General features: G+C 42.4%; 1 protein-coding gene across 4 annotated transcripts in view; it reads left to right on the top strand.

The window, feature by feature from the left end:
• SHTN1 (shootin 1) overlaps nt 1-13832 on the top strand; it is a 68484-nt gene that overhangs the window by 30405 nt on the left and 24247 nt on the right. For all 4 annotated transcript variants that reach the window (XM_083616700.1, XM_083616703.1, XM_083616701.1 and 1 more), the window contains exons 7-11: nt 533-614; nt 2091-2185; nt 6608-6754; nt 10151-10304; nt 13268-13379. In XM_083616700.1, the coding sequence (XP_083472826.1) occupies nt 533-614; nt 2091-2185; nt 6608-6754; nt 10151-10304; nt 13268-13379 (590 nt within the window). The remainder of the gene's footprint in view (nt 1-532; nt 615-2090; nt 2186-6607; nt 6755-10150; nt 10305-13267; nt 13380-13832) is intronic.

Below are 13832 nucleotides of genomic sequence, written 5' to 3'. Positions count from 1 at the left end.
ATCTCCTTGCTGTGTATGAAGTACTTATTGCTACTTCTCAGCTCTCGGTTATTATTCAGTAAAGCATTTTAAGGTATTCCAGCTGTTTCTGTGCAGCTTTGGTTGGTATGCTGAGCAAACATATTAAAAAGTAAATTCCTTTGAAACCAAGGCGTGTGTCAGAGTAACTTAAGATTTCTCAGTTAGCTAGAAAAATTATGAGCAAAAACTTCTTACAGGCACATCAGCAAGAGCAGAAAAGAACACGGAAGAACTCTGTACAGGCCAATACCTAAATGAAATACCAGTGTTAGCATATTGGTTGAGTTACAGCCAAGTCTCATACCATGTAAATCATTAAGTGTTTTTGTTTTCCTGATGATCTCTGTTATGTTTTAGTCAGTAGAGCATGAGACTCTTAATCTCAGGGTTGTGGGTTCAAGCTCCACGTTAGGCAAAAGATTTCCTGTATTGTAGGGGGTTGAGTTAGATGACCCCTGTGGTGCCTCCCAACATTCAGTTCTATGATTCTATGTCTCCCCCTACTACGCAGGCAAATAAAGTCAAAGAAGAAAATGCAGTCTTGACAGCCGAAGTTCAGAAGCAGCAGAAGGTGTTGGAAAAATGTAACCGAAGTACGTATGTTTGCTTCACAGTCATCTTCTCCAGTTTGCTTTCTCAGCACTGCCATTTGGAGAGCCTTGTTACTGCAGTTCCTCCTATATAGATGCAGCAAGGTCCAAATCAGAAAACATATCATCTAGTTTTGTGTTGTCTTTTTAAAAAAATCTTCCTGGTTTTATTTGAATATTATAATTGTTGTATATTCTTTTTATGTACACTGCTTAGGATTTTTTAAAAAAGTAATTAGTTTATAAATTATTGTAAGTAAATAAAATAAAAGCCAGAATCAGGGGAGCAAGGCTGATCCAACAGACTCTTCTTACGTTCTTACCTATAGAACAGGTTTCTCCATTACTAAACATTATCAATACATAGCTCCCAGCCCCACAAGTTGATTGCAAAACACTGGTTCATGAAATTGGGGCCAAGCCTGCTGGCTAAAATCACCCAGAATGTGCACAGATATTGTGCAGGCTCTTTCGTATTGTTCTGCCCACACAGCTCAACCGGGACTTGAAAGTAGTAACAATCAACTCTTCAAAATCTCTTAATGACTGCTCACAAGCCCTGATTTCGCAACATACTTCAGCTCTAAGAGTCAGTTTTCAGAATAATGGCATAGAATTTCAAAATTTATATACTCAGTAAATCCACTGTGTGCTTGGAAGCACTCCCTCGCCAGAGCCAAAACAGTCAAAGCACCATGAAAAGGCCCTTTGCAATATGAATTAGAAACTGCCAAGAGGCAACCCATTTTCAACTTGCATTTCATAAGGAAAGCTGTGACAGTGAGGAAGATTTAAAGGAGATTTGCTGGTCATGGCCAGAATTATGTACCTGATCTGCACTGCCAAAATATTGCAAACCAAGAATCAGGCCTAGCTGCAAAACTCAGTCCTAATGACCTGCAGTGGGCCAAAGCTGGAACTGGTTAGGACGCCCTCTCCTTATTGTCTCACTGCCTTTTTGCCCCTCCCCATCTACCTTCCAATAAGCAGCAGTGATGCTACCAATCAGGTGAGCGAGGCCAGCCCACAATGCTGTTTTGTTTAGATTGGGCTTAGATTGTGTTTATCTGGCTTGGGTGAAAGGCAGATTATAAATACTTCTAATAAATAACAACAACAAATCATTGTTTTGGGAAAAAGGCAAGACATGTTTCCTTCCCCCCAGCGAAGCTATTTGCACAGAAGCCAGTCTTCCACCCCACTGCACTACAGTTCTGGGATTATTTATCCACCAATGCAGTATTGCAGCTAAAGCTTTTATGGTGGCATGCAAGCATAAATCTTGTGTAATCTTGTTTCATGGCATGATACAACATGTCATTTTGAAGTTTATATATTTGATGCACTTTGTATGTGAATTGCAATGGCTTGCAGCTGATGGTCATTTTTATTTTGCTTCCTAATTTGTTGTTCATCTTTGTGTGTTGTTATGTGTTGTGTGTGTTTGGATTTGTTCTGTCTTTTTTGTGCTTTAAATAGTGTCTGTACTGGCAGTAGAAGAATATGAAGAGCTGCAAGTAAACTTTGAATTGGAGAAAGATCTGCGACAGAGAGCGGAATCCTTTGCACAGGAGGTATGTAAGCCAACAGAATCTACAGATCAAATCAGGTTTTGAAACATGGATTTTTAAAAATGACCTAAATAAGGAATGAAGGTTATATATGCCACAGACATTAAATATGTGCAGCACACAAACAGTCTAGAATAAGGTGGGGGAGGGATGTATTCATAAGTAAACAAAAGCCAAGACACAATGGTCATCAGTTGGGGGAATTTTTGTTATTATTATTTGTCCTTTGCAATAATGGTCAATATTTTACAGAATATATTTTTTTTAATGTAAGAATACAACATTAAAATCAGTTAAGACCATTTGTATGTATGTGTCCAGTCAATCTGTCAAGGTTCATATATATGCCACAACTGTAGTATTTGTAGATTGTATGTCTACCCAATTGTATATTTTAGCTTGATACAGGTTTTCTGAAGTAAAGGGCCATTTACTCCATAGCGGCTTCTGTTTATTTATAAATAAATACTGTCTTCTTCCCACTCTGCAGAAGGGTGTACATTTATCATGCTCGTTTTAAGAGTGTCTAGTCCCAGAATTGGACTAGAGTGCATCTGTGGCCTTGACCATATTTCTGTGACACTTTGGTGTCCTTTTGTGTAGTGCATGCTTTTAGGTATGCACAAGGGCTTGCAGGAAACAAATTATTGTGTTAAATTGGAGGCCAGTTATGAAGTTTGCCATGTGGCTTATCTATCAGCATTGAATGTGGCTTATCTGTAAAGCTGGGGCTTCATGTGGTATATACTATATGCTCTCTGGGTTGTGGGTTGGGGTCCTAATCTGTAAAATGCACTCAGCTTTTGCTTCAGGGAGGGGCCATAACTCTGTGGTAGAGCACATGGCTTACATGCAGCAGGTCTCGGGTTTGATTCTGCATGTGGGGTTGGCAAAAACCCCGGGGAGGTTCTTAAACGAGCAATGCAAAGAAATAGAGGAAAGATCAGCTACTTGTTTTAAACAAGAAAAACTTGCAAAAGCACCACGGTTTCATTTTGAAAACATGAGTATCTTGGTTCAGTAGGCATAGCTTGATTTTCAGAAGCACTGAACTTCCGCATCACAAAATAGATTTTGGTGAAATGTAATCATCATGTGCAAGAAATAGCTCAGGGCTTCAGAATACAGCCATATGCTTATGACGTGTTGGATTTCACATTTCATTGCCTTGGGAAATTGGCGTTAGACAACAAGTTCAGGAAAATTTTGGTTTCATTTTGTTTTATTCAAGTTAGCGTCTTGCTAGTATTTGAAAGCTTGTCTCTTATAAATTTAATGCAGGCAAGCAGATGCTACAAAATGTACTGAATTCTTTCATAAAAAGTCTCTCTTGTCCATTGCAATGCTAACTTTAGAAACCCACCAGTCTCACATTCAAATGAAGTTGAACTTGTTCAAGTCGGGATAGAGGTGCTCATCTTACCACACCTGTTGCAAAATCACTTGCTAATGTTGAATTGAATGACACTATCAGATTAGATTTAAAGCACAGATACTATCCCATAAAGGTATGGAGGTGTGCTTGAGAATATGTGGGTGATATCTGGCAGCAGCGGAGCTAGCCGATCGGGTGCCTGGGGCGGGGCCAGCTGCCCGTGGGGCCTCCAAGGCGTCTGCCTTCCTCCTCCCTCAGCCGCCCTACAACTGAGGGGGAGGCAGCAGGCGGACCGTTTGGGGCAGTGTGGAGCCTGCGGGCGCCCACGCCACCGCATCACTCCCAGGAGAGATGTGTGGCTTAAGCGTGCTGCAGGCTCCGTGGTGATTGCCACCCGGCATTTTGTCACCCCCCTCAATGATGACACCTGGGGCAGACCACCCCTCCTGCACCCCCTTCTCCTCTGCCCTTGATATCTGGTGCAGCCTGACACTGAGGGTGTATGTGGGTTGGGAGCTAGGAAAGTTCCATTGACCTGCCTATCATTTTGCTCAATTTGACTGCCTATGTGTAAGTAATAAAGGTTCCATACACAATTTAATATGTGCATAATACAGTTATTTTTAAAGTGCAATGCCTTTACTTATCTTGGTTACTTAGGATGCCCTTGTCATTGTGCAACACTTGGCAGACATTGTATTTAAAATCCAGTATTGAACATTTGCATACAAAAGGTCAAATGCTGTTATCTGCTTCCTCCACCCCCCTCAACAGTAGAGGAAAATGCTTATAATTTCCGACAGCCATGACCTCCTTGTATAAGAATGTTGCTCCTCTCATGAGATTGCATGCTATTGATTCAGAGATATCAATGGGCTTTTTTAGTGACGAGCTCCACAATAACTCTCATTTAGATGCATTAATGGCCTTTGGGTTATTTTGTAATAACTCTTCCATTAATATGTGACGTGTCTCTAAATGGATTGAAAAATCTGCACTTATGAAAAGATTCTTATGTATAGCCTAGTTCGCAAAGGGTGGGAGCAAGGGGACTTGCTATATGACTATAATTAATGTAACACCCCATAGCTTCAGTTGTCATATACAGGAATTGGGTGAGGTCAGGGGACAAATACATTAGCCTTAGAATCTGAAACCTGTCACCTGCAGAGTATAATGGAAGATTCAGCTTATTGGAGGGAGAGTGCCAAGGAATTCTATTGTAAAGGAATCTAATATTTGTCATACTATGGGGCCAATCAGATGGGAAGATCTTCTGGGTTGAGAAGCTTAGAATGCAGTTGATCTCCTGCTCAATCAGCTGATTTTAGTCTCAGCTGTCATTAAGTCCCCAATTGTGACTCAGCCGAAAATACATCGGTGTAACTTGCTCATTCTGGCTTAGCCAGGTAAGCCACAGCTGCCTGACTTGAAACCATTGTAACTTCCAAAAAAAGGGTGTTCTTGGGGGCGGGACCAGAAAAGAGGAACTTAGGCTGCATCCTAAGCCTGTTCAGCTTGGTCACATGACCTGGTGACCTGGCATACAACACTGTTCTTTCTGTGTTTATTTCTTTCACTACATTTTCCACATGAACTCGTTTCAGTGTAGGTCCTTGTCTATGGAACTGTGATCAGCACTATCCATCATGAAGGGCGTAAGCCAATAAATGCCAAAATCTACCACTCAGCCATATTTACCTCATTTGCAAACAGGTGATTGACCAAGTTAAGAGCAGAGAGCACTGGTCATATTTCAGTAGATTTGGAAATATAGTCAGTTCAAGTGGTGCATGGGCTGTTTGTAAAAACAAGCAAGTGTCCAGATATCTGATTTCGTTTCCGTTTTTGTTTAATGACGTGTTCATAAGGGATAGTAAGAATCTATCAGCCACCATGCTGTGGTTATTTACTGTGCTGGTAAACAAACAGCATGGAATTTGGACAAGAAATAATGTGGCATTCTGTTTCTAATACAGCAATCCTAAAACACATTTCTGCTTTTGCTGCACTACAAATGAATTTCTTAGTCATTTTTAAATAATTACTTTACTTTTTCTTTCCATAAACAGAAGATCCTACCTTGTGCAGAAATAGGCAATATTGTCTTTCATATAGATTTTTTAAAAAATCCCTCACCTTCTGATACCAGGCTTAGTCTTACATCTATTGTTCATTAAGAAGGAGTCTTAATGAAGTAGGAAAGCAACTTCAGCATAAGGAACAAAAGGAAATTGTTAAGGATTTTGTTATGAGTGCTCAAATAGAGAGACACCATCTTTTAAATATAAAAGATTAATTTGAAATAATATTTCAGTACAGCACATGCCCCAGCTAGCGTAGATTCTGGTGTATTAGGTGATATAAGACAACCCCCCAACTTTTGCTGTTAAATTATAGAGTTTGGCCGCCCGCCAAGTGCTGCCAGGGGCAGAGTGCGCATCACTCCGCTGCCTCTGCCATCGCAGCAGCAGCCCGAGGTGAGGCGTTTGGTGGGTGGAACTCCCTCCCTCCCGGCTCCCTCCCTCCGGGAATCCGGCGGTCCCCATGGTGGCAGGGCGGGCGAGCCCCAGCCAAAGCTGCGCACCACCTCGCCGCGGGAAGGGGAGGCTGCCGCAGTTGCTGCTGCTTCGGGAGGCAGCCAGGGATGGAGGTGGGGGGCAGCTTCTACCACCCTTCTGCCCGTCGCCATTCCAAGCCAGCCGCCGCCAGATCTGAAATTAGACAGTTCCATAAAGATTCCTAAGAGGAATAGGAAGCTTCTTTTCCAGCTTTTCCACCATTGTAAAATAATGCCTTTTTCCTTTGGAGCGAATCTAATAGAAGACTAGGCAGACTTTAGGGTACAGCCCAGTTATTTGCTCTTAGCATTGACCTGCTGAGATCCTGAACGTTTCCTAGATAGAGGAGGTGACAAGATTCTGGTGTGTGCTTGTAGATTTTCCTGATGCTTGCTCCATCTGGATGCTGGATAACCAATTTCCCATATACCCGGGTTTGAATAAATGCTGGGCAAATGATCTAATTTGCAATTTGGTCATGTTTGGTAGATGTTTATTGAACAAAAAACACTGAAGCGGCAAAGTCAGCTTCTCCTGCAAAATGCTGGCCCCGACGAACAGCTTTTGAAAGCTCTGGATGAAAATGCCAAGCTGAATCAATTACTGGAGGAAGAGAGGCTGCAACACCAGCAAAAGGTAAGCACTGTACTTTCCAGAGACACTGGTGTGCTTTGTTTCTGACACCTGTCTTCCCAAACTGAAGAATATATAGTAAGCAGAAGTAGCTCACTGAGTGGGAAGGAGCTTTGGGCCACTGTTGCTTAATGGGAGGGAGAAGGGGAGAGGTGAGGCAGTGGGGAGGTCAGTGCAGTGCAAACACACCAACTAAGCCAGGCATCCCCAAACTCGACCCTCTAGATGTTTTGGAACTACAACTCCCATTATCCCTAGCTAACAGGACCAGTGGTCAAGGATGATGGGAACTGTAGTCCCAAATAATCTGGAGGGCCGAGTTTGGGGATGCCTGAACTAAGGCAATCCAGCACCCCTGCTAGTGTGTTCGCACCATGGTTCCCTTTCCCCAACTCCTCTGTTTCTTCCTCCCAGTAAGCAACAGTTACCCACCTGCCAGAAAGCTAGGGTAGTGGCTCTGACCCGCCTTGCCAACCACTTGTAAGTTGATTGTAAGTTATCAAGTTGGTTTAATTTAGTTTAGGTTATCCCATTGACATACCACTTCACACATCCAGAGGGGTCCTGAAGCAATTTACAATAATAAAATTTCAAATGCATTAAAAAGCCAATAAAAGATTACAAATATGAAACACTAAAAGTGGTCGTCCAACTAAAAAGTTGTCTAAACCAGTGTGAAATATCCATCCCCTTCTGCACCAAGACATTGTTAGTGAGATTCTGGACTGCACAGTGAAGCTTTAACAGTGTAACAGCATCACAAATAATTGGGGGGAGGTTCTGACCATCCTCCCAAAGTGGGTGCTGAAGGGGCTAAGCCAGAGGGGCAACGCAGCCAGCCATTCTGGGGCTGGAAGACCGAGACTGTGATTCCTGCGATGCAGAGGGTTGGTCTAGATGACATTTGGGTCGATTCCAAATCTACAATTCTGTGATTCTTTGGCTTAATGAGAATGCCTGGGTCTCCAGAGAGGAGCTTGTAATTGTTTTGTAAACTCCCTGGTCCCCCCCCTTTTTTTGTTGCTACTGCAGCAAACTAAGGACCCATCCACACTACCATTTGTACTGTAATTTCAAGTCATGGGTCCAAGTGCTTTTATTTGTCCCATTGCTTTCCCCAGGGAAATCCATTTTTTCCTGCTGACTCAGAACAATCCACAAAAAGCTCAGCTGACATTTGTTCCGATTTAGCGGGTTCTCCCAAGGAAAGTGGCTGCTAAAAAGAAGAATGTCTTGGACCTGTGACTTGAAATCATGGGACAAGTATGGATGGACCATAAGTCAGAGGTTTTCCTTAGTATGTACTCGAAACCCAGAGTCATAGTTAAGCTCTCTCCAGACTAATCAGGTGCTGTAAGTAAGAGCAAATTTTGATGCAGGTTGGCACAGTGCAGTAGTAGAAAGAACTGGGCCACGAGCTCTTCTCCAGAAGCCCCACATGCTCAGACAGTTGTCTAAGGCAGAGATTGGCCTAGCATAACAAGTAAAGCAGACCACTGAGACACCACACTGTGGCCTTTAAAAGGAGGAGGGAGCTTCTGGGTATCTCTTCAAATAAACAGGAAGTGTGTTCCCTTGTCTTTTAAGTCCTGATGAAAGAAAGCAGGCTAACAAGCTACATATGCAAAGTAGGTGATACACACATGAACAAATGGCACCGGAAGTATTTGGAATATTCTGGAGATGAATTATTTGGATTTCTGTTGGTTTGAATTTGGTGGATATTTTAGCAATCTACAGTACTGGAAGCAATTACTAAGTTGTTTGGATAATAGTTAAAATTGAAGCCATGTTATTTCCCCCAGTTTTTAGGAATAGTTAAAAAGAAAGCAGCGATTGCTTCAAAAACATAATGCACACATGTTTGTGTATTTATACATTGGGAGTAATTCCCAGATTCTGGGAGAGGATTGTTTTCCAAATTTGTTCAAATTGTGTACAGGGGCAGAGAGGTCTTTATTTTACCGTGTCTCAGCCCTTCAACTTGACTATTCTATAATTCACCCATTGCAAACAGCAGGGGTTAAAGAAAGAGTGTGCAAATAATAACATTTAACAAAGGCAACCATTTAATAACTTACATTAGTGTTTTATTGCTTGAGACAAAAAAACAACCATGTAAGAAGGTGTACGCTCCCCTCTTTTAAATCCTCTTTAAAACATTTAGGCACTCCAGAATTGAAGTGTTTTGTAAAAAAATAATTGACAAAACAACATTCTAGTTGAATACAAACCAAATTATGAGATCTTCATGGCTCTCCAAGGGGGAGATTTTTGTCCTGTTCTTCATATATTTTGATTAACTGCTTGTGCCAACATTGGGCTAGATGAATGGATTTTCTGATTTTAAGCAACTGTCAGGCATCTCAGGAAATTAACCATGCTGCAGGTATAAAATCTGGCTTGTGAAATGTGTAGTCCATGGTTTTCAGTAGTAGTTATTCCCAATGCTGTAGCCACAAGAGTGGAGTATACAATAGTTCAGACTGTAGCTTCAAAACAGAGTAATATCCAACTAAGAGCAGACCTGCTAAAATCAATGAACTTGAGTTTCTCAAGTCCAGGCAAATCCAGACTCAACCCTCCAGATGTTTTGGGACTGTGGATGATGGGAGTTGTAGTTCCAAAACATCTGGAGGGCTGAGTTTGGGGGTACCTGCTCATGTCTATTGAGTTCCATGTGTCTACTCTATGATTAATGATTACTCTAAGCCTGGAGCTGATGTGAAATGGAAGGAAAAAATGTCAGTTCTCTTTCTCCGTTGATCTGCCCTTGGAAGACTTAGGATGCAGTCATGGATCCCACTCTCCCCTGACCACTCTTAGGATTGCATTATAAAACTTGGAAATTCTGGAGTAGAACAGATTTAAACAAACAAAAAAACAACCCAATACATCCATAAATGCTACAGATGCTTCCTCATTTCGAGCATGTTTTTTAAACCTTGAACTATTAAGCACTGTGTTTGAATAACAACATTTAGAGTATGGTGGTACCTCAGAAGTCGAATGGAGTCCGTTTCGGAAGTCCGTTCAACTTCCAGAACATTCAGAAACCAAAGCACAGCTTCTGATTGGCTGCAGGAAGCTCCTGCAGCCAATCGGAAGCCCCGTCAGACATTCGTGTTCCAAAGAACGTTAGCAAAATGGAACATTTGCTTCCGGGTTTGTGGCGTTCAGGAGCCAAAACGTCTGAATACCAAGGCATTCAGGACCCAAGATACGGCTGTTATTCCTGTTACATATTGTCAGGATCCCAGTCTTTCTACTGCCAGATAATCTTTTGGGTTCTGGGGAGTCATTAGCTTGATTTGGTTGGGTGTGCTTCTTTGTTAAGTTGGTGGATGGGACAAAACATGATGTTGATTTTCATTGCAATGTTGTATTTGTCCATAACAGGTTGAAGAGCTGGAGGAACAATTAGCTAACGAAGTCTTGAATAAGGAAATCAAATCCCTTAAACAGCAACTTGAACTTTTAGAAGAAGATAAAAAAGAATTAGAGGAAAAATACCAGAGTGCTGAAGAAAAAGTTAAAAACCTAAAGCATTCAGGTAAAATATTGAATAAATTTGTTACCATGTTCAATCTTAGTATGATGGCTGTAAAACAGATAGAATTAAATGTGAACTCCAGTTAAGACATAACCATGTTGTTTCATGATAATCAGTGCTCAGAGTTTTCAAGCTTTATTTGTGACTAGAACTTCATAAATATGTGTTTTGTAATGTATGTTTACAAAAGAAAGCAATCCAACTGCCCCATGCACCAGGCTGTCTCTCTGTGTGTGTTTTGGATTGAGTGGAAGCATCCCACTGCTCATTTCACCTGGCTGAGGGGCAGAAAGGCCTGTTGGTGGTATCCCCGCCATTGGAAAGTCCCCAAACAGGGTGTTCTAAGGGCAGTGAAGAGCTGAGCCAGCCCGGGATTGGCTGGATCTTGATCCAGTCCTCCAGTCCTTGTGGCCAGCACTGGACTTGATCTGCACCCTATCAGTGCATCAGCCTGGAGCTTGTGGAGGGCTTGGTTGCCCTCCCACCACTGTCTCTGTGGCCACCGTGAGTGGCTGGGTTGTGGATGTAGTTGCTCCACAGGCAGGGGTGAGTGAGTTTGGATTGCAGCCTTAGCTAGGTGCACTTATTCCCCATTCAAACCAGCAGGACTTAAGTTGCATCACGACCACCTTGTCTAACCCTTTTGTATTCACTCAGTTGGTATTCTTTCTTCCAAATGCAGAAGTCACATAGGGATTAAAAAAAATGTCCTCACGACATTCTAGTTGCAGAAGTTATTAGTATATTCCAAGAAATGATTTAGCGCTTTGCAGTGAGAGTTGGGAAGCAACAACACGTTATGTGCCCTTGTGCGACTGACATTTTAAAAAGTAAATGCTGTGTCGAAGGCTATGCAGAAGGAATTAGCTTTGCAACTCCCATGGGTGTTAATGGCTAAAATCCATGGGAGCTGCGTGGCTAATTCCCTGCACATCAGGCAAAACATTTACCCCTCACTATCTGACTGTAGAAACTGTCTGACTTGCTGGCTATTATTTGTCCAGTTTATAGGCTAAAGCAAGACATCAGGAGCACTGACAAAACCACTTAGAATGCATACAGTATGGATAAACTACTGTAATTTAGTTGTTACCAAAGACTTATTTGCCAGGATGGTGCCTGACCAGCTTACAGCATCGTACCTATTAAATGCTAAAAACTGTAATTTACTACTCTTTATCTAAGATTGCCATTTCTTAATAAATTCAAAATACAGTTACCAGCAGGGGAAGTACTGTTTAACTATCCTAAAGCAGCTGGATTACGTGGATGGAAAATGTCAAAAGAAAAACATACTAATGCCTTTGTGCAAGGTCCTAAAACTGTTTTACAGTGTTGTGTGTTAAATTAATCACAGCCTTGTAAAGTGACTGGAAAACCTATGGAAATTACCAAGGGAACCAACTCAGGGACCACTATAGGACATGAAATAAATTACCTGAGTATATGTATTGACTACATTTCAACTTGATGGCGTCCTTAATGGCTGCCACATTCAGCTATTATCTGAACGATAAAAATAATGGTTGTTTACTGTATCAAAAAGTGAGAAGGAAGAAGCCACTAATGATTCTTCAGGGATTTCAAAGCGGTAGCATGCCCACCAGAGCTACGTATTATGAAATACGAGTAAAGAAAACCAGTTATCAGTACAAAAACATTTAGTTTTAAGAGCCAAAGCTGGTTGCTTTTCCCAGCATGCAATTGTGTGTCCTAGATTTATCTTCCAAGTTTAGCAACAGAGACCAGCCGAAAAGGACACTATTAAGTTGGACCCATGAACTCCGAAAAAAGAGAGAAATGATGCTTCTATGGAATCCATACATTTTCATTTGACTTCAGTGATCCTTTATTTGCAAAGAACCTGTATCTAGATCTTTTCATCCCTCCTAATTGTTACTCCAACACGCCATAAACATTGAACATGCAAAAGGGAAACCATAGACTATATATTTAGGGAGTGCTATGGTCAGAGAGGTGTTTTCTCCAAGAAAACTAAGCAGACAGCTTCTTTACCTTCAGGAGCAAAAGTCTGGCACATGATGGTCACATGATGTGCCAGATCACATTTCCTCTCATACTTCAATAAAAAAATTCTTGCTTCCTCATTAGGATAGCACTAGGAACTGCTGTCCCTGCTTGTGTTGCTCACCAAGCCCACCTACAGGAGGAAGTGGGTGGCAGTGCAGGGCAAAGAAGGGAAAGACTTCGTCCTCCTCATTCCCCTCTCCAGTGCAAATGGCAGTGGGCTCTTGGATTTTGGGGCAAGCTGTGAGGGGGGGAGTTTTGGGTGAACTGTGTGTGTGTGTGTGTGTGTGTGTGTGTGTGTGTGTGTGACAATGACAGGGAGCGTGTGAAAGCCTGCCTGGACCCAGCCACTTGGCTGCCTGGACACTTGAGCAAACAGGCAAGTGGCAGTGGTAAAATAGGGAACGTGGGAAGACTTGCCTGGGCCACCTGGCTGCCTGCTCACTCATCGACTTGCTCTGCCATCCTGCTCAATCGAGTCGTCTGCTTGCTTTTCTTGCTATTGGTCCACTTGCTATCATGCTATATACAGTTTGCATGGTCGCCTGTTGACAACCACACAAATGGCAGCGTGATGACATTTTCTCCTCACAAAAATACTAAGATAATAAGAAAACAGACAGTGATAGAAGAGAGAGGCAGTGATATCTAGGATGAAGATTTTAATAAAATCTCCAAAATGCAGGTTTTGTTTTTTGTTTTTGTTTTTTTTACAATGTGAAATTATTTCTGTATTGGATACTTACTTACTGACTCTCAGTACCTAATTGATTCTGACAAGCTGTATCTGGGGTTTCAGATAGTCCATGGGACTGTTAATCCATTTGCATTTTATAGGACTTGCTTTTTATTTTGCCAACCCCCTGCATGCATCATTTAAATACACACGGATAGAGGAGCATTTTAGCTGAGGACTCGATTTTGTTTCTGTGCAGTTGAAGAGCTTCAAAAAAGAATACACCAATCAGAAAATGTTATACCACCACCACCACCTCCTCCTCCTCCTCCTCCTCCTCCTCTTCCTCCTCCACCTCCAAATCCAATAAGGTAAGTAAAATTATATACTTACTGATTCTTAACACTGTTTGCTTAGACAGGAGCATGAGTGGCCAGGATGAAGAGGTTGGATTACAGCCCTGGCCTCCTGATAGTGACATTGCAACCACTTACCCAGGTGGCAGGGAGGTCAGAGCTGTGCAGGTGAGTGGCGGGGGAACTGGATTGTCTCCACAGGTGTCCCCTCACAGTGCCATGCTCCTCACCACCTCTCTCCTCTCCCTTTCCCTTCTGGTAAGCGGCAGCAGTGCTACTGCTGCATTGCTGTGATCCTCTCTGCCCACTGCTCCTGGTCAGAAGTATATGATTTTAGGACAGGGGTCGGCAACGTGTGGCCCATGGGCCGGAAGCAGCCCATGGAGGCTGTTTAACCGGCCAACGAACCGCCCCAGAACTGAGCTGAGTCCTGCCATGCTGCGGTAACCCGGCACAGGTCTCTTCCAC

This window comes from Podarcis filfolensis (assembly GCF_964270895.1).
Source record: "Podarcis filfolensis genome assembly, chromosome: 5".
Taxonomy (NCBI): domain Eukaryota; kingdom Metazoa; phylum Chordata; class Lepidosauria; order Squamata; family Lacertidae; genus Podarcis; species Podarcis filfolensis.
This window is presented reverse-complemented; position numbering and strand designations above follow the sequence as displayed.